General features: G+C 28.8%; 1 protein-coding gene across 1 annotated transcript in view; it reads right to left on the reverse strand.

Annotated features, from left to right (window-relative positions):
- Window positions 1-3333: 3333 nt before the first annotated feature.
- Window positions 3334-25783, reverse strand: part of LOC100210785 (15-hydroxyprostaglandin dehydrogenase [NAD(+)]) — a 32690-nt gene continuing 10240 nt past the window's right edge. Inside the window, exons 3-4 of the mRNA XM_065818390.1 lie at window positions 19632-19826; window positions 3334-3707 (exon numbers count right to left, since the gene is read on the reverse strand). Coding sequence (XP_065674462.1) covers window positions 3438-3707; window positions 19632-19826 — 465 coding nt within the window. The 3' untranslated portion in view covers window positions 3334-3437. The remainder of the gene's footprint in view (window positions 3708-19631; window positions 19827-25783) is intronic.

Here is a 25783-nt window from a genome sequence, read left to right on the forward strand (position 1 = left end):
TTTCTTCCGCATCTTTGGGAATCAGAACTCACTACCGCTCTTCCGCTAACTTCAAACTTTATAATTAGTAGCACTAGTCTACAACTAGTCCGCCACCTAAAAAAATTATTATTACTTTAAAAAAGCAAAAAAAAACTGTCTATCCTCTTCTCCCACGTTAAGCTTTTGATATCTTTATGGGATGATATAAAGTGAGGCTTTATTTAAATTGTTTTCACACTAACAAATGTTTTACACTAAATTTAAATTTACTTAGTGTTGCTTATTTTTTATGGGTAAATTGTAACTTATATTGATATTTCCAGCATTCTTCTGGCGAGCCCCGTTGGATTCTGGCGTAAAATCTAATTTTTTGGTATTGATTACGCGCAAAAAGTCATGCATCTTTTTACTCCGTTTGCATTTCATTATGCATTTTTTTACTTCGTCTGCATCATTAACCTTTTTTACTTTTGTTGTCCGCTGTGATATATTCATGAAAGATGTTGCTGACAACTGGCAGGTTGTAATAGAGATGCGCAAAAGAATGGAAATATCGTTCAAATTATGGAAAATTTAGATCTTACATTTATATGCAATGAAACATATAGAATATTATCAATGCATTATAGACGGAGTTCAAAGTAGTCACTGGTGTCGCGAACCTCATTTTAATGTCTCAGCTGCACAATAATAGTGCTTTGATAGAACAATTTCATCATTGCAGCTTTCTAGAAAATTCCTCCAAAAAACCATGCTAAATTGACCGGTTCGGGATCCACCTTTAGTCCTACTCGACTAAACCAAACTGGTTAAAGACACTAACGTAGTTTAAACCATTGTCTGCAGTTGTTGAATTAACCTAAGGATTAAAAAAATGCCGTTAAAATATCAAATTAAAAATGCCGTTAATATTTCAGTTGACTACAACACTTTTAAATTTGCAAAATATTTTTTGGAACAAGAAACAGTTATCCGTTGACAGTTTTTGAAATAAATTGCTTGTACACACTCTCCCGTTTATAGTAAAGTCCTAATGCAGGCACGAAATGACGTCCGCATAAAGCTTCCTAGTATAGCCTTTTTTTAACATCTTGACACTTGATTTCTTAAGTTTGTTTCCGAGAATAAAAACTACAAATAAAAAGACCTTACCGTTAACGAAATAATTTAGAAAAACTGAAAGTAAAAAGTAACGAGAATGAGCATTATTTTACATGAAGAAATTTCATAGGTGGTTTTAGGGTATATCCAAAACTATTTGTTTTGGATAAAAAAATTTTAGGGTATATCCAAAACCATTTGTTTTGGATATACCCTAAAAACTTTTTGTACCCGCCCCTGTACATAGAGTTATTCGTTGAAGTGGGAATTTAAATGATAATTTTAGGAGATATCATTTAAATTCATGTTTATGCTTTTTAGTTTGTTATTTGGCTAATTTGTAAAGTGGCACCAAGAAAACAATAATACTAAATAATAATTTAAAATCTAATCTGATTTCGTCAGTTGTTGCACTGTTTGTTACACATTAACATTGAACGTTAATGTGTAACAAACAGCGCGAACTCCTTATTCATTAGAATTATTTAGCTCAAAAATTCAAATCAAGTAACCTTATGGCCCCAAAATAATATTAGTTCGTTGTAACTATTGATTGTTAAATCAAAGCATTCATCTGAACAGTGGCGGACTGGCCCCAAGGAGCACCGGGAGTATTCCCGGTGGGCTGGTGGGCTGGCCTAAATCAGGTCGGTCAAAAATTTAAAAATGAGTGAATGCAATAAAAGAAAGAGAGAAGCTGAAACAAATTTATTTAATTATGTAATTATGACTAATTTATCTAATTATGTAATTATCATTTATTAAATTTATTTAATTAGACTTCGCATATTTTCTCAGGCTTTTATCAATTTTTAACCCGTTTCTATACTTTCTTTTTCTTTGATGTGGGCCGAACAAATGTAAAATTTCCGGACCGATTTTAAGCCTCAGTCCGCCCCTGCATCTGAATGTGCTTTAGTCACACTATTTTATTAAAGAAGATAAACTTTTTCTGCTAGTTTAATTAAAAGTTAGAGCGACCTTTGCGATTTTTCAGTAGATTTTTTTAAACGTTTTATTAGATATTTCTGGTGCAATTAACGAATTAAAAATCATTGGTAACAAATTGAATAAATGTGAATTCATTTTAAATAATAAGTTTAGAAAATCAATTCACAGCATTTGCGATGTTTTTCATGAAATTTACTTACTAAATTTACTTACTGAAATTTACTTTTTATTTGGCGAATTTACAAAAAAAAAATCTGTGGATTATCACCGTTAATACAATATTTTTCAAGAATATTTTCATAAAAGATAGAAAAAATAAATAATAATAATAATAATAAAAAAGTGTCGTAAATATTTTTATAGTGACAGAATTATCAAATTCTTTACCAAAAACTTTATTAGGCTATCTATATAAATTTTAAAAATGGCCTATCTAATATTACTGAAACATTACAAGCAACAAATTTTGTAAACAAACTTTAGGCAAATGTTCATACATAATAAGAACCAAAGAAATTTTTTTTTTTTTTAATCAAGAAATGTTTTAATCAAAACCAGCATTTTTTTGCACTTATGAACTTTACCAATTTCTTATGAAAATATTTTCATAGGAAAATTCATCCTTTATTTTAAGTTTGTGCACTTAGTAAAATTATCAAGTGAGAGACTTATCGAAAACAAGTAGAAGAAATTTTTAGAAGAAACAATAATCTCTTTTTCTCCATGGCATTTTAAAGCAATTCACGTTTGTGTGCCTAACTAATATGCCTAATATTTTAAAAGCATTATTTTTAAATGCACAAAAATCTAATGTTTTAAAAACATAAAATTACAAAATACGCATTCATGTAATGATTTGATTCTAGGATCTCTGTGCAAGGTGTACTGCAACCTGATAGCATTTAATATAAATTTAAGCTATACTATATTAACAATTTTTTAAACTTATTTTTTGACAAACCATCTTTTAATCAATAAAAAAAAACTTTATGTGATAAGAGAACAATATATAAAGTTGTTATAAATAGTAATAGGAGAACTATATAAAATAGCGAAAATAGCGATAAGAAAAATATATATATAAAGTTATAACTGGCGATAAGCAAATATTATGTAAAGCAGTTACAACTGGCGATTAGCGAACATTATATAAAGGAGTTATAACTGGCGATAAGAGAACATTATGTTAAGCAGTTATATACGTTATACTACATATATTATAAATGGCGATGGAAAAACTATATATAAGGCAATTATAAATGGCGATAGGAGAGAAACTAAGCATTAAAAAGTGACGAGTCATTAACAAAATTAAAAGTTATCATTTTTTTATAATAGAATTTTTTTTAGATAAAAACTTTTATTTAAATGAGTTCTTTAAATGTAATAGTTCCTTTTTCTGATTATTCACTTTCTGGTAGTATTAACTCATGTAAATCAAATTTGTCTACGTTCACGTATTGGGATTTTGAGCAAACACACATTATCTCGCCATTTTTTGCTTTTTCATTGTACATATCCTCTAGTAATCCAATAAAATCATTCGCTACTTTTTCTACAGTTAAAGGAACCATATTTGAAGATTTCATCATGTCGGCCAACGTATTTTCTTTAATCATTTGAGTATCAGATAACGTTGGGCACAATGCAGCAACTTTGACGCCGTAATTTTCCTAAAATAAATTTTTTTATTTTTTTATCTATTATTTTCTCAGTGGTTATTATTATTTTCTAACCAATTTTTTATATTTTTCAATTTTTATCATTAGTTTAAAAAAATTACTGATCAAATTTTGAATTTTACAAGTTTTGGTTTGGAGTAAAAAAAAAAGAAAAGAAAAAGAGTATAAAGGAAACATTCAGTAACCTGTCACATTCAGTTACCTGTCACATTCAGTTACCTGTCACATTCAGTTACCTGTCACATTCAGTTACCTGACACATTCAGTTACCTGTCACATTCAGTTACCTGTCACATTCAGTTACTTGTCACATTCAGTTACCTGTCACATTTAGTTACCTGTCACATTCAGTTACCTGTCACATTCAGTTACCTGTCTAACAATAAACTGAATGTTTTCACAACAGTAAGTAGTTTAATATTTACTATTTTTATTAAAGCAGTTTTAATAAAAATAGTAAATATTGTTACCACTTTTGTTATTGTCACTTAATCTCCAAATAAGTATTAAAAATCTAATTTTTAATGGAAACGAAACTTATTTGAAACTTTTTAAAACATTTTTTAAATAATTTGATTTTTCTGAATAATATTTTGGTATATCTAAATTTATAAAATACTCCTTCTTATTCAAGATCAGTGCGTGTAAATGAATAAATTTTCTTCCCCATACAACCCAATTGGGAAGAGGAGCGGGGGAGGGGGAGGGGCAAAATAAGGTTTCCCTACTAAAACTTACGTAAGTTTTTTCGTAAGTTAAGCGCTAAAAAATCGGTATTCACCGAGCTGAAATTAAAAAATCGGTTTTCACAAAGTTTTTTAAAATTTGCTCAGCTCAATTTAAGCAAGAAAAGTTACATTAGCTTTGAGCTGCCTTAACTTTGGCGTAACGTCAAAATAACTAAATATTAGAAATAGTGTAATATTATTATGATTCGTATACTGTTCATATTGTATAAATTCATAATGCTCATATAAATTCATATCGTCAGATTGATAAAAAATCTTATTATAATATATACAATTTATGTATATAAGTTGTATATATTAAAATAAAGTTAACACTAATCATAGATATCAACTCAAGTATAAATGCATCATGATGATTTAACATCTCATTAACTTTACAACATCTTAATAATTAAGATGTTATATTATTATAAGTTTTAGTAATAAAATATCGTATATTGTAATATAATAATAATATAGTTAAATTTTTGTATAATATTTTGTATAATATTATCGATTTATTATGTTATAATACTATTATTAATAGTAATATGACATGCATTATGATGTGATATTATTAATAAATATTGATATAACATCTTAATGGCAACCATTAAAAAGCAACATAAAATTTGATTATATAAAATTATAGCTTCTTTAATAGCTTTGTTTAGTTTTAGTTAAAAGAGAAATCGGTTGAAATCAAAAATCTGACGTTAGGCTCAGCATGTTGCTGTAAATGATTAACTGATGAAGAATGTGTTCAAAAATTTCATTTGTTTAAAATAAATATAGATATTGTCAACACATTAACAACAATTTGTTACCAATCACATTGAGAATAGGGTATCTCCTTTCCCGTAAATTTAGCATCCCGGTATTGCCGGTGCGTAACTTTTTATCCCGGGATTTCCCAGCATAATTTTTAATATAAAAACAAGCGGTTTCAGACAAATTTATCTTAGCACGCTAATCTATATTACTATTTAAAATAAAATATTGTTTTAAAAACATAAAAAATCAATTGATTTGTCACTTAATCGTGAACAAGTTTTCCCCATAAATAGACCCGTGGCAGAAAAAGCTCTTTCTGATTCAATTGATGTCGGCTTGATGGTCATTAATGTGGAGTATATTCTTTCTAAACTTTCGCTACGTTTTCCAGTTGCCTCAAAAAGTTTGATTTCTTTTGTGAAGTTTTTTAAATTGCTAATGTCTTCTAGAGCTGCTTTTAATACTTGTTTGACATTACAAATAGTCGCATCCAATTTTTTTTCAAGTGTCAAAATACTTTTGCATAATAAATTTGGTTGAGGTTGTGACGGGTCAGAAACCATGCTTTCATTATCACAATTCACTTCAACTATTTCATTATTTGATGAACTAGTGCTAGCATCCTCTATGTACAACCTGGTATAAATTTTTTTTACCTGTTGCTTTTAATGCATGTTTGGACGGTAAGAGTAGTTTGGAGTTGATATTTGATTCCTGATTATAACTAATTGGGTTGTTTAAAAATTTTAGTAGTTTAATTAAATTAGCATTTCTGCGTTCTTCAACTCTCTGCTGCACAGATTGAAGCAGTTTATTAGCTATCAAATTTTTTTCTCCGCCAAATTGTTCAAGAGGAATATCATTACACCTTCTGCATCAAGTAGAGTAGCATTATTTTTACCAAGTCTTTCTATTTCAACTTTTATCGGTTGCAAAGAAATTGTTATTGCGTTCATAATCGCATATTCATCTTTGGAGATACTCGAACTTCTTTTAAATTGATCATTGCTTTAAGTAGACTTGTTTTTACTTTAAGGAATCTTTCTAGCATTGCAACAAGACTATTCCACCTTGTTTTGACATCTAATATCAGCTTCAGTTCTTTATGAAACATAGATTTTACGTAGATTTGTAAAACGTCATTTTTAAGAGATGATTTGCAGAACATTCGAACCACTTTTTAAACCTTCTGAATTGTTAAGGCTATATTTACACTATTTTGTAAATCATCAAGAAACGTAACGCCTGTTGAGCCGTATGATTCATCGTTACAGTCAAATACATCATCAAACTCATCGTAATCACTAAACTTTCATTGGAATCTTGCAACTGCAATTCAATATATTTTGCTGAAGAGTCTGACTTTTTGTAAAGAACATCACATACTGCTAAATGAAGTCCGTGGGCATAACACAACTGATGTTCAATACCACTTAGCCGTCCAAATTTTTTCATTACGGTTGCTCCGTCAGTGACACTAGCTATTTAATTATGTGCTTTTTAATTGATAAATTGAAATCTGATAGTTTATTTTCAACCAGATCAATAATTTTTTCTGTAGGAAGTGATCTAGCTATCGGAGTCGATCCCAGGTTCCAAAACTTTGTTAATAAGTGTAAATTTACATTTAAATAACGTCGATTTTTTAAAGACGTATATTTGTTTAACGATAAAGACAACCGCGACCCGCTAGATATTTCTTTTGTTATCTCTAAAACCACAGTTTGTTTGGCTAAATCATATTGTTTTTTTATCATACTCATAACATGGGATGGATTTTTGGTAACAACATGCCTTTTTCAGACAATGATTTTCTAATGAATTTACTTTTTGTTATGGTATTTATTGAGAAGCCATCCACCGTTGCTAGCTTTGACACAATTTCCTCGATAGTCTGCTGCTTAACAAACAATGTGATTTTCTTTAGCACAATTTTAATTTCCGAATCAGCATCTTCATGTTGCCGCTTCATATTTAAATCCAAATCTTTATGTGCGTTTTTTAAATGACACAGGAGCCCACTTGTCGAAAATCCTTTGCACATTATTTTTACACTGCACTTTTTGCAAATTGCAGATTCGTCAGATTTTTCTTTACAAAAATACTGACATGCTTTCGATCCATTTACAATTGACATGGTATAACTAAATTGAATTGTAAAACAACTAAAGGTAAAGTTGTAAATATTTCTTACATATGTATGTTATCTTACGTATGACTTTATGTGTCTTTGTTTGCCGTTTTATAAATACAAAAGTTATTAAATATTTCAATACAGAATAAGTTTAACTTTTCAATAATTTAGAAGTTTAAAAATCAAACTTACTGTTTTCGTCGCAAGAAATCTTTTTTATTTTTTACTCACATTTTAAAAATAACAAGAAATAAGAAAACATCGAAGAAAACAAAAAGAAAAACAAAAAGAAAAAAAAAAGAAAAACAAACAAAACAAGAAAGACAACAAACAAAAAAAAAAGAAAACTCCTTGAGTTAGATAGTTTAAGTTTCAATAACATTTCTTGTTGTGAGGTTTTAACATAAGACATGAACACATAATAATGCAACTAAATGCAATAATATTTTTCTTATTTTCGATCGAATTAGCTCAAACAGTTATCATATGTAAAATTAAAAAAAAACTATGTTTCAGGCTATAACAGTGATATCCCGGGAAATCCCGCTGCCACTTTTATCCCCGGGATCCCGGGATTCCGTTTGAGAAACCCTAGCAGACGTATTGATAAGCGAAAAGAATACCGAAAACGAGTATTGTAGTGACGAACGATTAAACAATGTCTTCTCTTTGCAATTTGTGCAAGTGTCACAAATACAAAGAAAAGCTGGGACATCTTTTACAGCAACAAAGAATGTAGAATTAACATCAACATCCACTGTGAATATCACAAGTAAGTCTGTTATTGAAACAGAGCCAATAACAAAGATTAGTGACCAATCATCTGCACAAGAAACAGACAATAATCAAGATATCATAATTGCAGCAGATAAAGGAGCAGGACTACAATTTTCAGAAACATTCGGAAACCGAAACATTACTGAAACTGAGAGAGCGGCTGTAGAAATGGGTAATTATGAAGTGCCTGTTACTGCAGCGGCGGACCTAACTTTAGCAGAAAAGATTATTCAGAAGCTGAATAATCTGAAAGAAGATGAAAATGTTTCAGTTAAATTTCTAGAGCTGAAAAATTCAAATATGATTGATAAAAAGCAGTTTATTGTATTAGGGCCAAATCAGCCAGTAAAACATTCATGGTTATCTAAGTATTACCCTAAATCAGTTAAAGTTAATGGCATCGAAGTTGTACTGAAAATATAATACTAACCAACTCTCTATTACTAGACAAAATTTTTTGCATTATTTGTTTATTCTTTGGATCAAGAGAGGACACAAGTCTTTACGTGATCGATTTGATAATTGGTCAAACTTAAGTCACATTATAACAAAGCATTGCACTCAGAAAAGCCATCAAAATGCTGCTGAAGCTATGGTTCATGCATTATCAGACTCCACAATTGATAAAATATTAAATAATGAAATCATGAGACATCTGAATAAAAAACGTAAAAAAGCGGAGAAACTACATTAATACCTAATGCGAGTTATTGATGCTATTCGGTATTTTATCGCAGAGAGTATTTCTTTACGTGGAAATGAGGATTTCTTTACGTGGATTTACGTGGATTACGTGGTTTACGTGGATTACGTGGATTACGTGGTTTACGTGGTTATGTGGTTACTTGGATTACGTGGATTAAGTGGTTACGTGGATTACGTGGATTACGAGGATTTACGTGGATGAGGATTTCTTTACGTGGATTTCTTTACGTGGAAATGAGGAAGCCAACTTTTACAATGACTCTGATAAAAGTGAAGTCTTTTAACGTGGTGCGGGTAAATTTCTAAATTTGTTAAATTTACTCAGTCGGTAATATGAGGTGCTGAATGAAAAACTTTCAAATATTTGCAGTACTCAAAAACAATTTTCTGGAAGGAAGGGGTGCTAGAATTACGTTTTTTTCTAATTATACACAAAACAAGATAATTCATATTATGATACAGATAGTCAAGAAGGATATTTCAGAAGAGGTAAATAATTCAGTATTCTTTTCACTATTAGCTGATGGCACCACTGATATTACACTCTGTGAGCAAACTTTTATTGTATTACGTTTTGTTACGCTTGCTGTAGAAAAGACTGTTGTAAAGGAACATCTGATTTCAATGGTTGAAGCTGAAACAACTACTAGGGAAGGAATAAGTGAAAAAAATCAAAGATGAACTCAAATCAAATAACGTAGATATTCAAAAGTGCGTAGGTATGTCTTTCGATGGTGCGAGCAATATACAAGGAATAAATAAAGGAGTTGCAACACATTTAAAGCAGTGTTCTCCCATGGTAATGAATATTTATTGTGGATCTCATGGAACAAATCTGGTTATGAAAGCTTATGCAAAATCTTCTGTTGTTTCTGTTAACCTTTTTGGAACAGAAAACAAGTCTGGTGATGTGCAGAAATTGAAGACTTTTCTACACGGAAACTCAAGGAAATGAAATAATATAATTGAGAAGTGCAAATCTCTTTTTGAGGAAATTTTTACTATCATTGCAATAATGTCTTTCGATGTATCACTGGAAAAGCATCAAGTACCAAGGGACAGTGCTGGCCAAAATGCTATTTTATCTACAATTAAAATTGCAACTGAAGCTCAGCTTGAACAGCAAACATTTGTTGAGAAAAGGACTCGCAGAAAAAAACGACTGGACTTCGATGAAACCGAAGATGAGCGGCTTACTCAGGCTAAAGATCAGTGGCTAGCAGAAGTGTTTTACAATGTATTAGATTCAGCAACTGCAGTTCTTGTTTACAAATTTTCTTCACAGCGGAAATTTTTAGAAAGCATAGACATATTTTAAGTGAAGAATAAGAATGAAGATATTAGTCATAGCTTTCATGACTCTAATTCACAAGAAAAAAATTTAATCAGTGCTTGAAAAATTCAAAATTCGTATCAGTTTAAATGAATTCACTACTGAAATGGTTGATTTTGTGGAGATCTACAGAAAGACTGCTAAGAAGGATAATAAAGCTTTGCCTTCTTTCCTCGCGATTTGCAATTTTATGCTAAAGACTATGTTAGAAGCTGTATTTCCCTCTGTTTCAGTTCTATATAAGTTATTCAATACAATTCCAACAAACATCCCTGATATGTATATATATATATATATATATATATATATATATATATATATATATATATATATATATATATATATATATATATATATATATATATATGTATATATATATATGTATATATATATATGTATATATATATATGTATATATATATATGTATATATATATATATATATATATATAAATATATATGTACATATACATATATATATATACATATATATATATATATATATATATATATATAAATATATATATATATATTAATATATATATCTATATATACATATATATATATGTGTACATATACATATATAAAAATATATATGTACATATACATATATATATATATACATATATACAAATGTATATGTATATGCATATATATATGTATATATACATATATATATATATATATATATATATATATATATATATATATATATATATATATATATATATATATATATATATATATATATATATATGTATATATATATTCTTATTAAATAATATTATGATAATATTAGATAATAATAATAGTATTAAATATCGTAATAATAAGATCTTAATATTTATTATCAAACATACACGTTTAAATTTATATCAAATACAAATTGTTTTATTATTTTCTTGAAATCTACGATACACTTGAGGTAAAAATAAACAAAAGTTTTTTGTTAAATAGTTCTTTCAAACTGGAAATTGCTACTCTCAAACCTTGAATAGTTTAACTAATGAAAATATTAGTCAACTAATTGAAAATATTAGTCAAATAATATTTTAGGAGCAAGTTGTGGCAATTTCAATTCCCAGACAATTCCTGTGGTATTAGTCTTTTTATTAACTTTTATTTAATATCTTTACCAAACTTGTAGAACATCTAATCTTACTTCTATATCCTAGTAATAGAAAGCCATTCCCATCTGTTTGGTTTTAAAAAAAACAGCTCTACACTACACGCAGAAATTTTATTGAACGAAACCATAAACCACTATAACAACAATAACACGCCATTATATATGTGCAGTTCAGATGCAAATAAAACATTCGATACTTGCAACTGGGATTTGCTATTTGAGAAGCTTTATTTAAAAAAAAACACTTCCTTTATCTCTAAAACAATCTCATCGCTATATCTATCTGGTACTTTACCTCAAATCAATTGTATGTCACAAGGAGTGCAACAAGGGTCTATTCTATCGCCACATTTATATAGCATTTATACTGAAACATCTTAAATGAAGTCGTCTCAGAATGTAAAATAGGTTCAGCAATAAATAGCATTTATACTGATGTCATTGCATACACATATAATGTAAATTTGCTTAGTCCAACAATCTATAGAATGCAAAAACTAGTTGTTAGGTTTCAAACATATGGAATATCAAACTTAATCAAGCTAAACACTGAGAAAAAGGAATTTCTGATTTCTGGTAAAAGTTTAATTTCCAACAAAGTTATTCAAGTTAACTGAACTTATATATATCCTAAACAAATTAAACATCTGTGTTTTCTAATGGGATAATGGTAATAACAAAAAAAATTGCAACTCTTCAAAAAACAAATCTTTATGAGCGTAGGGGAGAGGGGGGAGCATTGGTACAGTGGGAGCATTGGTACATAGGCAAATTTTCAGCCATTCTAAATCAATTTAAACTTTTGAATGCATATATTAAATGTTACTTATAACAACTTCTTCCACTTAAAATATAGTTGGGTTTAAAGCGTTTGTTACCTATAATTTTATCAGGAGTTCATTTTGCTGTTTTTTGGATTTTTTTCACGTTTTGCTGTTAGTGACAAATGCGCTATTTTTTTTAATGTTCTCTGAAGTTTTTATTACTTTAAACTTAAGCTAAAACTAAAAATTGCAGAAAAAAATTTAAATTATGTTTACAATGTAAGGTAATTTCTTGTTTCTTTTTTTTTATATACATTTTCTAGGTATATTTATAAAAAATAGTATTGGTTTTAAAATGAGTTATTGTGTTTCATTGCAATTGAATTTATTTTGGGTGATATTTCTTACAGTATTAATGTAAAAACGTAGTGTACCAATGCTCCCCATGTAAGGGAGCATTGATACAAAAAGCGTGTTTAGAAAAGTCAAAACTATAGTACATAACCATTAATATTTGTAAATATAAATTGTATTTAAATATTGTTAATACATTCAAAAAATAGAAAAAATTGTTAGTTTTAGATTTTTATGACATTTTGTTTCTATTTTAATTTCTTGTCGAAACGTACCAATACTCCCCCTCTCCCTTATAACTCAGTTTCAATTGGTTGCAATAGCTCTAATTGACAATGGAATTTGTTTTTGCCAGCTGTCAACAATAGTCTATTTATACAACACTTTACTAGTGTCAAGGCTTAAATATGGCCTTGAACTATGCAACAACAATATCAGTTTCCTTAGAAACATAGGTGTTGTAGGAAGAACAGTTTTAAAATCATTATTTTGTACCCCAAAGTACAGTAAAAATTTCCTCTATTCTTTCTTTACAATAGAGGATATTTCAACTATTTTCCTTCAAAACAAAGTAAATCAATGTGTCAATCAAATGTGTCAGGCTATTGAAAAATCAAACTAGCTAATCACTGATAATTAATCAATTAAAAAATAAAAAATCATTTACATACGACGAGATTGCTATATGTAAAACTCTTGGTTTGAACTTTTTCAATGCATGATAGACGGTAAATAAATTAAATTTATACTACTTTTTTTACGCTACTAATTAAATTTACACTTTAATTATTAACTGTAATAATATAATTTACTTTACCTGTAATGATATTACTGGGTGTTAAAAGAAAACATCATAACTAATTAAGATTCAGTGCGTATAAACTAAATTTTAGGAAACGGAAATGAAATCTGTCAAAAAACTTTTGGTTCAAAGAGGTAATTTTGCAAAGGTTCTTTTCAACTCATATGTAAGGTTTTTATACCGAACAATTGAAGACATGAATGAAAAGACAATGAAAGAAAAATACGCGATCAATTAAAAAATTCCTTTTCTTTACATTTTTATTATCAAAAATTAAAAATAAAATATAAAAAATTAATGACAATGAAATGTTATAAGAATACATGCAGATATTTGTAACATTTTTAGAGTTTTAAAAAAGAACATGGAAAGAACAAAATTGAAAATTTACTATTTAAAATATTTGCTTAAGAAAGGTAAATGTCGGTAGAGTTAGGTAGAATACGAAAAGGTAATCTCTGGTGATGTCCTAAAAACACTGAGTGCATTTACCATGTCATATCATATCATAGAAATGATTTATGTATGTTAATACCATGCCAAGGAAATGATTTATGTTATGGATATATTATGAAGTTATGTTATGGTAAACAATATATTAAATAACCATAATAACAAGCTATGTTCTTAACAATACCAAGATATGTTCTTTTTTTAAAAGAAAATGCCTTGAACAGAAAATTCAGTTTAAAATTTGTTCGAGTACATTTATGCGTGTAAAGTAGGTAGAACTCATAAACCTGGAGTTTATTTGTTGAAACTGATAATCTCTCTTGTGATGACCTAAAAAATTCAGTACTGTTTTTTATAATAGATTGTAGGATAGGAAAGGTGAATTTTAAAAAATTAGAAAAAAAACTCCATACAAGATCTTAAGAGAACATCATGTGTGGAATTGTAGATTCAAAATAGTAAGAACAAAAAATAACGCCAAAGGTAATTGCCAAATAATTCTGAGATTAATTGCCGGCAGGATAATTAAATATATAAAGTTAAAAACTTTAGAAACGCTAATGATTGCGTAGCTCTGTGGATAAGATAGTTGTGGGAACAGACGGTGTTCCGAATACGAATCTGCATAGGGATTATTTTCTTTTCGTGAAAGTTTATGTTTTCTTTCAAACAGTACCAATTGTTATTAATATTATCCAATATTAGAGTTTATTATTCTTTTATTTATTAATAATAACCATTCATTAGATTTAAGTTTAATAGGTGCCTCAAAGTGGGCATACATCTACTGATATAGCCGAAAGCGAAGCAGCAAAATCTAAATACATAGACTGACTTGAATAGGGATGAAAAATATGTACATACCACCGACTGACTTTGATAGGGTTAGACGTATATAGAGTGTAGATACATTGAATAAGGGTTTGGGCCGACAGTCTATTATTTAAAATAAAAATTTTGTTTTCTTAACGCTGGCGTAAAAAATGTTATAAAAGTAAATAAAATAAATAAATATTGCATAATTTAATTTATTTTTCCAACTAAAAAACTGCAAAATCACTGTATTTATTACATTTAAAGTCACTGTATTTATTACATTTAAATTGCTTCTTTACTTGCGCTGCCGGCAGTTAATCTCAGAATTATTTGCCGGCACTGCCGGCAATTGCCGCCAGCCAAAAAAAATTACATGTAAATTTCTACATCTAAAATGAAAATGTACAAGGTATTCAATAGTATTTCTCCAAAGACCTATTAAGAATGAAATGCTATATGGAAGTCAACTGCTTTTTTAGGACTCGATAGTTCCATTTCGATATAAATCTTCTATCCAACCATTGGTTTTCAAATGATAACCGTTTTGTTTGTAGCCAATGATTAAATGTATTTAATCAGAAGTTATTAGAAGATTAGCTAATCATAAATAATATAAAACAAATAATATTGTAAAAACAGTTAATAACAAACTAAATGGGTACAAGTTAACCAAATTTCTCTTTTTTGTTAAAGTAGGGGAACATGGGTTAAGATGACGAATGGGGCAAGATGACGACCTACAGTTATCTCTTAAGCAAAACTAGATATAACAGTTGAACTTAGCTGAAAGGGAAGTAGATTAATTTTGCTAGATTTATCAATGGTTTCTTTTTAAATATTATTTTTGTGACGAAAGTTAATTATTAAAAAAGTTTTTCCGACATTGAGAAAAAAACTTTTTATCCTCTTTTGACTTGATTTATTACATCGCAACATCACCAGCTAAAGGTAAGCGAGAAATTTCCATTTAGTTTGATTAAACTGGAAGCCATACAAGAAGTATTAGGCTATCATAATTTGATTATGTATAGTTCTGATTCATTTTAAAGATTGTATTAGCCTGGGGCAAAATGACCGGGGCAAGATGGCTTGTCCGTAATCTATATTAAAGGGAAGTTTACTTGTACAGTTTGCTATTCTTGTATTGTTCAGTCATTATTTTATTACGAAATACAATATTTGTTTGACAATAGTTTTATTTTGTTGCGTTGGAGTTTGCTACAAACTGATTACTAGGTTGTTACTGTTTTTTTTGCATTGTCCGATATAAATGTATAATTTATCAGTTTTAAAAATTACGCCTTTGTTTGTATTACTTTTTTAATAAAAAAGAATTTGTGATGATGGTTTTTAAGGCGTTTATAGCTTCATAGAGTTTTCTTTTCTTTAAGTCTTAAACTTTGCTAACTCAAATCGTCATCTTGCCCCGTAGATTAAATGCAAAAACCGGTAGTCAAAACAACTGATACTAAGCGGTTAAACTTCTTTTTGAATCTATGATAACACTGAAATTATTAACAAATCGTTGATTAAAATTTTTTTTATCTGTGTAAAGATAAATTTTAGATTTATACTTTGTACGTATTTCGACGTTTTCTGCCTGTTTTATTTGGGTCCACGTTTTTCTCTGATAATTTATTAAAGAAAGTTCAAATAAAAGTCAATTTAAATTATTTCTCCTCAAAGTTTTGTTACACTTAACGTTTTATAAATTAAACCATTTAAAAATATACATTATGTTAAAAAAGTTTAAAACATTCTGCTGTTAAAAAAATTTATGTTTATAAATTGTTCAAATAATTTTGATTTACAATTTAATTTTTAACAAAATTTTATTAAAAGTTTGTTAACGCGAAAAGTTTTACGCAAGAGAAAAGAAATTATAAAAAAGTTTTTTTTTCGGTGCCAAAAATTTAACGAGATACTTAAGAAATTTTTCATAAAAAGTCTATGAGTTGAAAATATTAAAACACGTATATCTTTGGAACTAAATAAGCTACAGAGGTGGTTGAAGCCTTTTTGGAAATAAAATATATCAAGGAACCCAATGCATTTAAAATAAAAAATATTTACAATCGCTAAAAAAGTTGCCTAAATTCCCTAACATAAGTTAGATATTTACATACACTTTTGTTGATTTTTTCTTATAAAAAAAGTTCTGCGACTCTTTCTCGCCACTACCTTGGTTGCAATGGCTGCCAAGGGTTCCGTGTCAAACACGCTCGAAAGGGCACTAACACTATTAAGTTCGGCAATAATCAAATTAATTATTATATTTGACAAATAAAACTACAGCGGAGAAAATAGAATTAGCCTCACCATGTGCTGATCCAATATTTTGTAAATCTGTAAACAAGTTTGTGCGGTACAACTTTTGTATCCACACACATATAATTACTGTTACAAACAACAACTTTTTAGATTATAATATAGCATAATTAAATTGCGGAACATTTGATAAAACCATAAAATGTATAATACTTGATATTTGCGGTAACAAATAGAATTAGCCTCATCAATAATTATTTTCAGTTTACTTGTATATTTTGATCTGGTGATACGCATTTGTGAGTTAGTTTTTTATTATTATTTGTAAGTTAAACAAAGACTGTGAAATCAGTGCTCATAAAGTTTTTAACATTTGGTTTTTGATACCTTTATTTGAAATGGGACGTGGTAAGCGTTTAACGAATGAAGAATTAGCAGTAATCAAAGCATACAAAGATACAGGCTTATCTAATCGGGAAATTGCAAAGAAAATTAAAAGATCTCCAAAAGTGGTTAACAATTACTTCAAGATTGGCGTTAATTATGGAGCCTATAAGGGAAGTGGTGGCAAACGTAAAATTGATAATCGTACTAAACGAGTTATTGTAGGTCGTGCTGCTGCTCAGCACATGACTGCATCTCAAATTCGTGCTGATTTACAATTACCTGTATCTGTTCAACGTGTGAGACAAATCTTACATGAAGATCCAAACACAGTTTGGAAAAAGCGTAAACCAAAACCAAAACTTACTGCTTGTCATAAAAAAGTTAGATTACAATTTGCGAAAGAACACATGTCTTGGCAAGAAGAGTGGCATCAAGTTCTCTTCAGTGATGAAAAAAAGTTCAATCTAGATGGTCCTGATGGCTATCAATATTACTGGCACGATCTTCGAAAAGAGAAAGAAACTCGGATGAGTCGTAACTTTGGGGGTGGAAATGTTATGGTTTGGGAGGCTTTTTCCTTTGCTGGAAAACTTCCACTGGCATGGATTTCAACAAAAATGAATTCACAGGACTACATTGACTTATTAGAAATAAGTTTACTTGAACATGGTGAGGAATTGATGGGTGAAACTTTCACTTTCCAACAAGATAATGCTACTATCCATAATTCAAAGCTTACAAAAGCTTGGTTTAGAGAAAAAAATATTCACGTAATGGAATGGCCCGCACGTAGTCCAGACCTGAACCCAATTGAAAATCTATGGGGAATACTTTCTAGAAAGGTTTATGAAAATGGTAAGCAATTTGAATGCACTTTGGAGCTGAAAACTCGTATCAGAGAAGCTTGGAATGAAATATCTATAGAAACTATCCAAAATCTTGTGACTAGTATGTCAAACCGTATATTTGAAGTCATTAAAAATTCAGGAAGCTATACTAAATACTAAATGAGCGAAAAAACAAAATATTTTCTTTATTTTTTGTATATAACGCTAATGAGGCTAATTCTATTTTCTCCACAAATTGAATATTTTTAGTTTTTTTTTCCATTTGGAATTAATTAAGCATACCAATTTATAAACTTTTTAGTTGTAGTAGAAGTAACAAGAAATAAAGTAGATTTCATAATTGTTTACCTGCAATTTTTGTTAAATTAGAACAAAAAATAAAGGTGAGGCTAATTCTATTTTCTCCGCTGTATTAGCATTTTAAAATTCAAGCTGAAGTTACATAGCGCGCAGTGATAAAGTTTTTTAGGACAAATAAGTTTTGTAAGGCGAACAGTGAAGTTTCCATTAAGTGTTTCTAACGAGAGAATTTTTGTTCCGGGTTACTTTCGTATGAATCTCTGATAGAAAAGATAAGTAATGGCACCTATTATTAATTTACGTTAGGCTCTAAATTTTTTGAAATTACTTGTAAACAATTTTTTCATAATATTTAGAACCAAAAATGCTGACCAAAAAATTATGTTAAGCAGACCTCATTTTGATAGTCGATATAAAATACAGCGGTCAAACATCTGGCCAAACGTTATGTTTTTGCTATTTGGGATATAATTATGGACCCTAATTAACATGTCATAATTTTTTAAATCTAAACTTTATCTTAGCTTGTAAATTTTTAATGAATTTATTTATTTCAGAACGTAAAAATGATAACTACGAGTATTTCTAATGTTTGACCTCGAAACAAAATGCTGGAAGTTTAACGGAACTCAAAATGGCGTAAAGATTTATGCTAAAGCATATTTTTAATAAAACATCTAAAAAATAATTTAAATAGTTTTTTTTAGTAAAATACCATAATATAATTTATCTAATGTTCTTTCCGTGACATAAATCACAGAAAAATTATTAGTTTTTTTGTTAAATTTTCTGTGGCCTTTGATCTCAATCTGACAAAAAACTTCATCGTGGTCAACATTGTGGTCCACCTTATTTACTTTGGTTTAAAAGTGCGGGTAAATTTTAGAAAAAAATAAAGATGCATTTGGAATATCGTATTTTCATAATGTTTTCTACAAGATTGACGAATGGCTGGAGTTGCAGAACAAGTGGTAAGATTGTTTAAAATTTAATTTATTGGTTTTTCTACCAAAGCACAAGTAAAATTAAGTGCTTGAAACTTAAATTTTTTAACTTTTTAAATTTAAAACTGAATCAACATGTAAATTTTGATTCAGTTTTCTACCAACTAATACTGACACCTAGCTAGACCGAAATCGATTTAAATACTTTATAAATGTGATTATGATATTTGCTTATTATATGATGTCCTTAATATTTATAATATAAACGACATCAGTTGGAAGCCTGCGTGAACTTGTAAAATATTCTTACGCGGCCCAGAAATGAAAAGATCATTATTTTTCCTTAGAGCACCTAAAACCAGGAAAAAAATCTTATTTATTATAATAGTTATTTTAATTACCAGCACGTTGGAGCAAGCCAAAGATTTTGTGAAAGAAACAACAGCAGATTTGGATACAAAGTAAGGTATTGCTTCATGTACAGTAGCATAAACCAAACCGGCAAGAGATGCAACGTTGATAATAGTACCACCACTGCCACCACTCTTGATATTCATTTTTTCCAAAGCTATATAACTCATTTGCATAACTGAAATCTAAATTGATTTAACAACAATAATTATTTAAGTAAGGTGTTGTCCACATATTACGTCACACAATTTTCGACTGTTTTAGACTCTCTCCCCCTCCTCCTCTTGTCACAACATCGTAACACTTTAGTAACAGGTTTCGCATGAGTCGTCACAAAACCTCTAACCCCCCCCCCTCCCTAAAGCGTGGCATAACTTATGTACGATGCTTAATAAAAAGTTAAAACAGTTTAAACTATTTTACATCTATTATCTGAGAAAAACATAGGCAAAGTTTGAAAGTGATGTCTTCAAAACGTCTTCATTTTTAGATATTTTGTAGAAAATAATGAAATTAGGCCACTGTTAAATTTTTTTTAAATTCCTATCAACTGGGGAGTTATTCGGTCCAGAAATTTGTCCTATTTTGTAAAGTATTTGTGCACAGAGCGCAATTTCAGCGACATGAATTTTTATTTTTCTGCTACTCCGGGTAGATTTCTACAGTAAAAATAAAAATTTAATATGGTTTCACTTTTTGTTGTCAAGAAATCACGGTTTACAACCCTAAATTTAAAGATTTACATTTACTTTGAGCATTAATATCTTTTAAGGCCATTACTTGCAAATAAATTCCTTAGTTGTTTTTGAAAGTCACCATAGCATACATTTATTTTTTACAAAAAAAAATCATGTGCACGCAAGAGTCTGAGACAGAGTAAGCTGCCAAAAGTGTATTTTTGCAGTTAAGGTGGTGGTACTCAAAGGATTTAAATATAAAAAAGCAAAAAAAAATTTTTTAAATGGCATTAAGACCGTTATGGTGAAAAAAAAATTTTTCGGACAAAATTTCAAAACATAATATTTTAAGCTATCCATCATCATATGACCTGAAATTTTGTACACTTACTCTAAACACTATATTATTTCAATCAACAGATAGATTTTTGGTATATCTAGCTAAACAATAAGTTGTGTAGATATTTCTTATATTTTATTTACTTTTTGATGTTTTAGAGAGATCTGACTCCAACAAAAAACATTTACTGATTATTAAAAAAAAGCAAGTACTGAAAATTACTGATCAAATAAATATTGCTAACTCAAGAAACTGTGTTTTGAATTTTAACCATAAACGAATAAACACGAACTGAGATAAACAGCTTTGAAAAATTCTTGATATATTACTTACAATATTAATTTAAAAACATAACTATGATTACATTCTTTTGGCTTCTCCTTAGCTTAGTGACCTTTTTTCATGGCTCTAAGAGTTTTTCTTCTTCTTTTTCCTTTTTCTGATGACTCGCACCTTATTTGACTAACACTTTTTTTATTTTTAGAAGTTGCTGAAATGTTTGATTCCACGCAATATAAACCAAATTGACTCAAAACACTAATAACACTCTTTGCATCATCTTTATATGCTAAAATAGCTGAGTATTAGATTTGGGCCTGTAATTCTTTTGATTTAGAGCCCAGTACTTACACAAACTATATTTTCTACGAGGACAAAACTGATGGCGTGTGTAGGAATCCGAAAAATCAGTTAAGTCAAAAAGTATGGCATAAACCGCTTTTTTCATTGAATACATTTCCCACATTAGACCTGATTGTAAGACCATATAAATTTTGCATATAATTGACGCAGTTTTCAGTGAGTTTACCTCTAGCTGATATTTGTTTTTTAGTACCTTTTTGGGCTAAAAGAAGATGTATCTCTATCTCCAAGATATTCTTTATATATCAGCTTATTTTATTGTAACGAGCTGTTAAACATAGCCATAGCTACCAAAGATTCCATACTACCCGATAAACCCTATCTCGACCCACTTTTAGATCTCCATAATTTACATCCATTGCAATATTTAGTAAAGATCTCTACATCAATACATTTATTACTACAAACACCAGTTACAATACCATCAATGAATTATGACCTCACTTTTGCCATGAACCGTCAATAGATATTCTAACTTCCTTTGTGTCAAGAGAGTTGTTTATCAAATTGGTTTCAAAAGCAGCTCTCAGCATACTTTCCTCAGCAACAATATTGTATACCAACATTACAATTAAATTTAAATTATTAAAGCCATTAGGAAACAAGCAATAAATGTTCATACAGGACGAAATTTTTTTCACTGATTCATGACCAGCACCTAATTCTCGCACTCCAATGATAGCTCGCAGGTTGATCTCATATAGTGATTCTAAAGATGAAAATTATTTTTTAACAGCATCAATGGGACACTAATTTGTGTTTAAAACTCTTTGACTTTAATGACGTTCTAAAATTTTTAGAAAAGTTACACTTTGTACACTTCATCTCAAGTAAATAACATAAGCCCATGCGAGAACCAATGTTATCTTTCGGTACGGGTGTATCCAATGAGTTACGGCACCAATAGTTTTTTTTTTGTAGTTGCAAACGCTTTTACTGAATTAACTTTTTTTTAAAACTTCGTTGTTGATCAGACATCAAATTTATATTAAAGGAATGTTAAAAACATTTTTGAAACTATTGAGAAAAGTTTAAAAACTTACTTTCTAAGTGCATGCTAAATTTTATTGAAAAATATTATGTAACAGACACCTAATTTTTTGTAGCAGAGTATGTACCTAAGTTGAAATATTGTAAATAAAGCAAAATATTGCACTTCTAGCAACAAAGTTTCATAACAAAACTACCGTTAACCGAATCTGACATTTTAAAACTGGTCTCAGTTTTATTAAGAAATCCTTGTAATCAAATTTTGTTGCTTAAATAAGCATAACTTTTTGTAGAACTGTTACTTTGTTACGAAATTTTCACTATTGTAATGCTGATTTTAGCCTCTTTCCAATGATGTATAAAAATCAATAATAAAAATAGTTTAAAATTTTTTACACACGTGCCTATTATCTTTGATGAACAAATTTCCAATAAACCAACTAGGGCAAACAGTAGGGCAATTAATTTCTTTAGCAATAAAAAATTAGTATGTATAAAACAGTCGTCAGATTCACATATATCCAAGCTGAACGATACATCTCATTTTCTTGAGATGTACAAGAAATCTCATCGGCAGGTTTTGATTTGAGAAATTCAGTCCGTTTATTTGGCATTGCTTTTATTTAATTTAAACATATATATATATATATATATATATATATATATATATATATATATATATATATATATATATATACTACAAATCCAAAGAGTAAACAATTAGTAAACTTCAAATCTAAAATATACTTTCAATTCTGCAAAATAATATGAAACGTGTTTAACGGTTAAGAACAATAACTTTTAATTGAATTTAAATTCAGAAAACATGACATCATTTGGAAAAGTGAAATCAAGCTTGTAAAGCTCGAAGACTGAGGTAAAATTCAGCTTCTTTTTAGGGAGAAAATTCCCTAACAACCAAGTTAAATACTTAGTCTCTCCGTTGCTAAGGAAAAAAAGGTACAGAGTGTTATAACAAAATGCTTTTATCTTACGAAAGATAAATTATTTAGCTCTGATTTATTATGACATAATTTAAACAAATGACATAATTTAAACAAAAATAAAAAACTTGAAAATTTTAAAATTTACTTGTTTTTTTTTTAGTTGTACAACCTTAATGCGTACTCATAACAATCTTGGACTTAGGTCTGCCATAAAATGTATAAGTTATTTAGTTTTCTTTGACATGAATCTTCCAATATCTGAAAAAACGTCCATGCAGTCAAGCAATAAAAAGCCTACAAAAGCTTTAGAAGTAGTCTTATTTTGCTATATTTTGAATTTACAAACTTACGAACTTACAGCAACGGTGTTGATGTGCTTAGCAACGGCTACTTTACATTATGAATATTAAGTAAGGGAGAGTGGAGAGAAGTAGGACTCGTAAATTTTTTTTGGGTAGTTGCAATACCTTTTTTATTTGATGAATAAACTGAATCAAACAAGTTTTTACAAATAAACCTTCTTTTTAGGCAACGATACAATCCCCTTAGGTTTCCTGCCAATTATAACTAAGCATGTAAATTTTTGTATTTAGAGAAACCGTGCCGTTGGGGTAAAATGGGACAAGTGTGAGTAGAAGTGGGACAAATAAATTTAAAAACAACATTTTAACACAAATTATTAGATAGAAACTGATAAAATCTTAAAATTACCTAATTGACTTAAAAATGTTCAAGAGCTTTTACCAATCAAAATAATCAAATGGCGATGGAAAGAAGTGGGGCATAAATATTTGTTTTTTCTGTCCCACTTCACCCCTATGTAAACACTTTTTAAGATACATTTCAAAATTAGGGCTTCTAACGTACGCAGAGAAACAAAGCCATTTCTGCTAAATAGAGGAGAAGAAATTTAATTGAATAACAGTATTTAGGCACCACTCCTAATTAATAATTTCAGGCTGTCCCACTTCTTTAGCGTCCCACTTATAAAAGAAATTTTTTCACAGAACTCTACTAAAGTGCTTGATAAAAACACGCCATCTTGTAGGTCAAACAAATACGCATTAGTTAAACGCAAGGCTAATTACTATTATCTGTTTTTTTTTTGTTTTTTTTTAGGTTACTTAGGTGCTCCCAGAAGTCCTTACGGTCTTATCATGGAACACCGCGGAAGAGCATTTAACTAGAAGTTCACGCCTCCTTCCTTACCAATGTCGCATATTGAGCTAGAGCCGGCGTCGAACCATGGACCTCTGGGTTCTAAGCCAGAGATCTAACCACTGCGCCATGGCTGCTAATGGCTGTTAATGTGGTTCCCATCAAAAAAACAGTTAAAAAGTTTAGTTTTTTGAATAAATTTATGTAGAATTTAATTCTCTTTCTCATGATATAATTAAATTTTTTTTGTACAAAATTAAACACAATATTAAATAACTTATTTTCTAAACACTGTCAAACATAAATAACCTCAGCAACTACAAGGTTTATACGAAATATAAAACATTTTTTAAGAAAATATAAATCATTTTTTAAGAAAATATAAAACATTTTTTAAGAAAATATAAAACATTTTTTAAGAAAATATAAAACATTTTTTAAGAAAATATAAAACATTTTTTAAGAAAATATAAAACATCTTTTAAGAAAATATAAAACATTTTTTAAGAAAATATAAAACATTTTTTAAGAAAATATAAAACATTTTTTAAGAAAATATAAAACATTTTTTAAGAAAATATAAAACATTTTTTAAGAAAATATAAAACATTTTTTAAGAAAATATAAAACATTTTTTAAGAAAATATAAAACATTTAATTACGTAATTACTCCATAACACTTTGGAATTTATGAGGTTTATTCATGACAAAGAAGAGAACTATAAAAAATAAAAAAAAGGACGGCGATAGTAAATTAGTTGTTAGTTGTAAATGCCTTAAAAGTATAATTTTTTGAGTCTATTATCAAACTTTTTATTATACCTTAAAGTTTAGAATCAAGCTTTTAAGTATAGAATAAAAGTTTTATAATTATAAGATATACTTTTATTCCAAGCTTAAAAAATTTAATATGGTGAGTAATGTTCGTTATAGTTTTAAGTTTATATTAAGTACAATGAAAAATAGAAAAATTACAATATCCATATTAAACAAGCTTTTTTTTAACCAGAGAAAACTTTTTAAATGCGATACTTATGCAATCATGCCTTACTATGCTTATAATTAAAATATATTATTCAAGCTTTATTTTGTTGTTTTAATTGATAAATGGAAAATGAGAGAGAAAGGAAAAAAAGAACACTTATTACAAAGGATATTGTAAGAACCATAAGAAAGATTTAAGAGATATTTCTAAAAGAAATAAAGTTAAAAGAAATAGCGGAAGAAGTTGAAATATTAGTTTCTGCAACACGTTCTACTTCTGTTAAAATCAGTAAAGGACTTAGTGATGATGAAATCACATCAGTACAAAAAGGAAGGCGCAGCTCTTATGACGAGACTTAAATCTGAAATTCGATTATTAATTGAGCATAATCCATCTCATACTT

Source organism: Hydra vulgaris, chromosome 14, assembly GCF_038396675.1.
Source record: "Hydra vulgaris chromosome 14, alternate assembly HydraT2T_AEP".
NCBI classification, from domain to species: Eukaryota; Metazoa; Cnidaria; class Hydrozoa; order Anthoathecata; family Hydridae; genus Hydra; species Hydra vulgaris.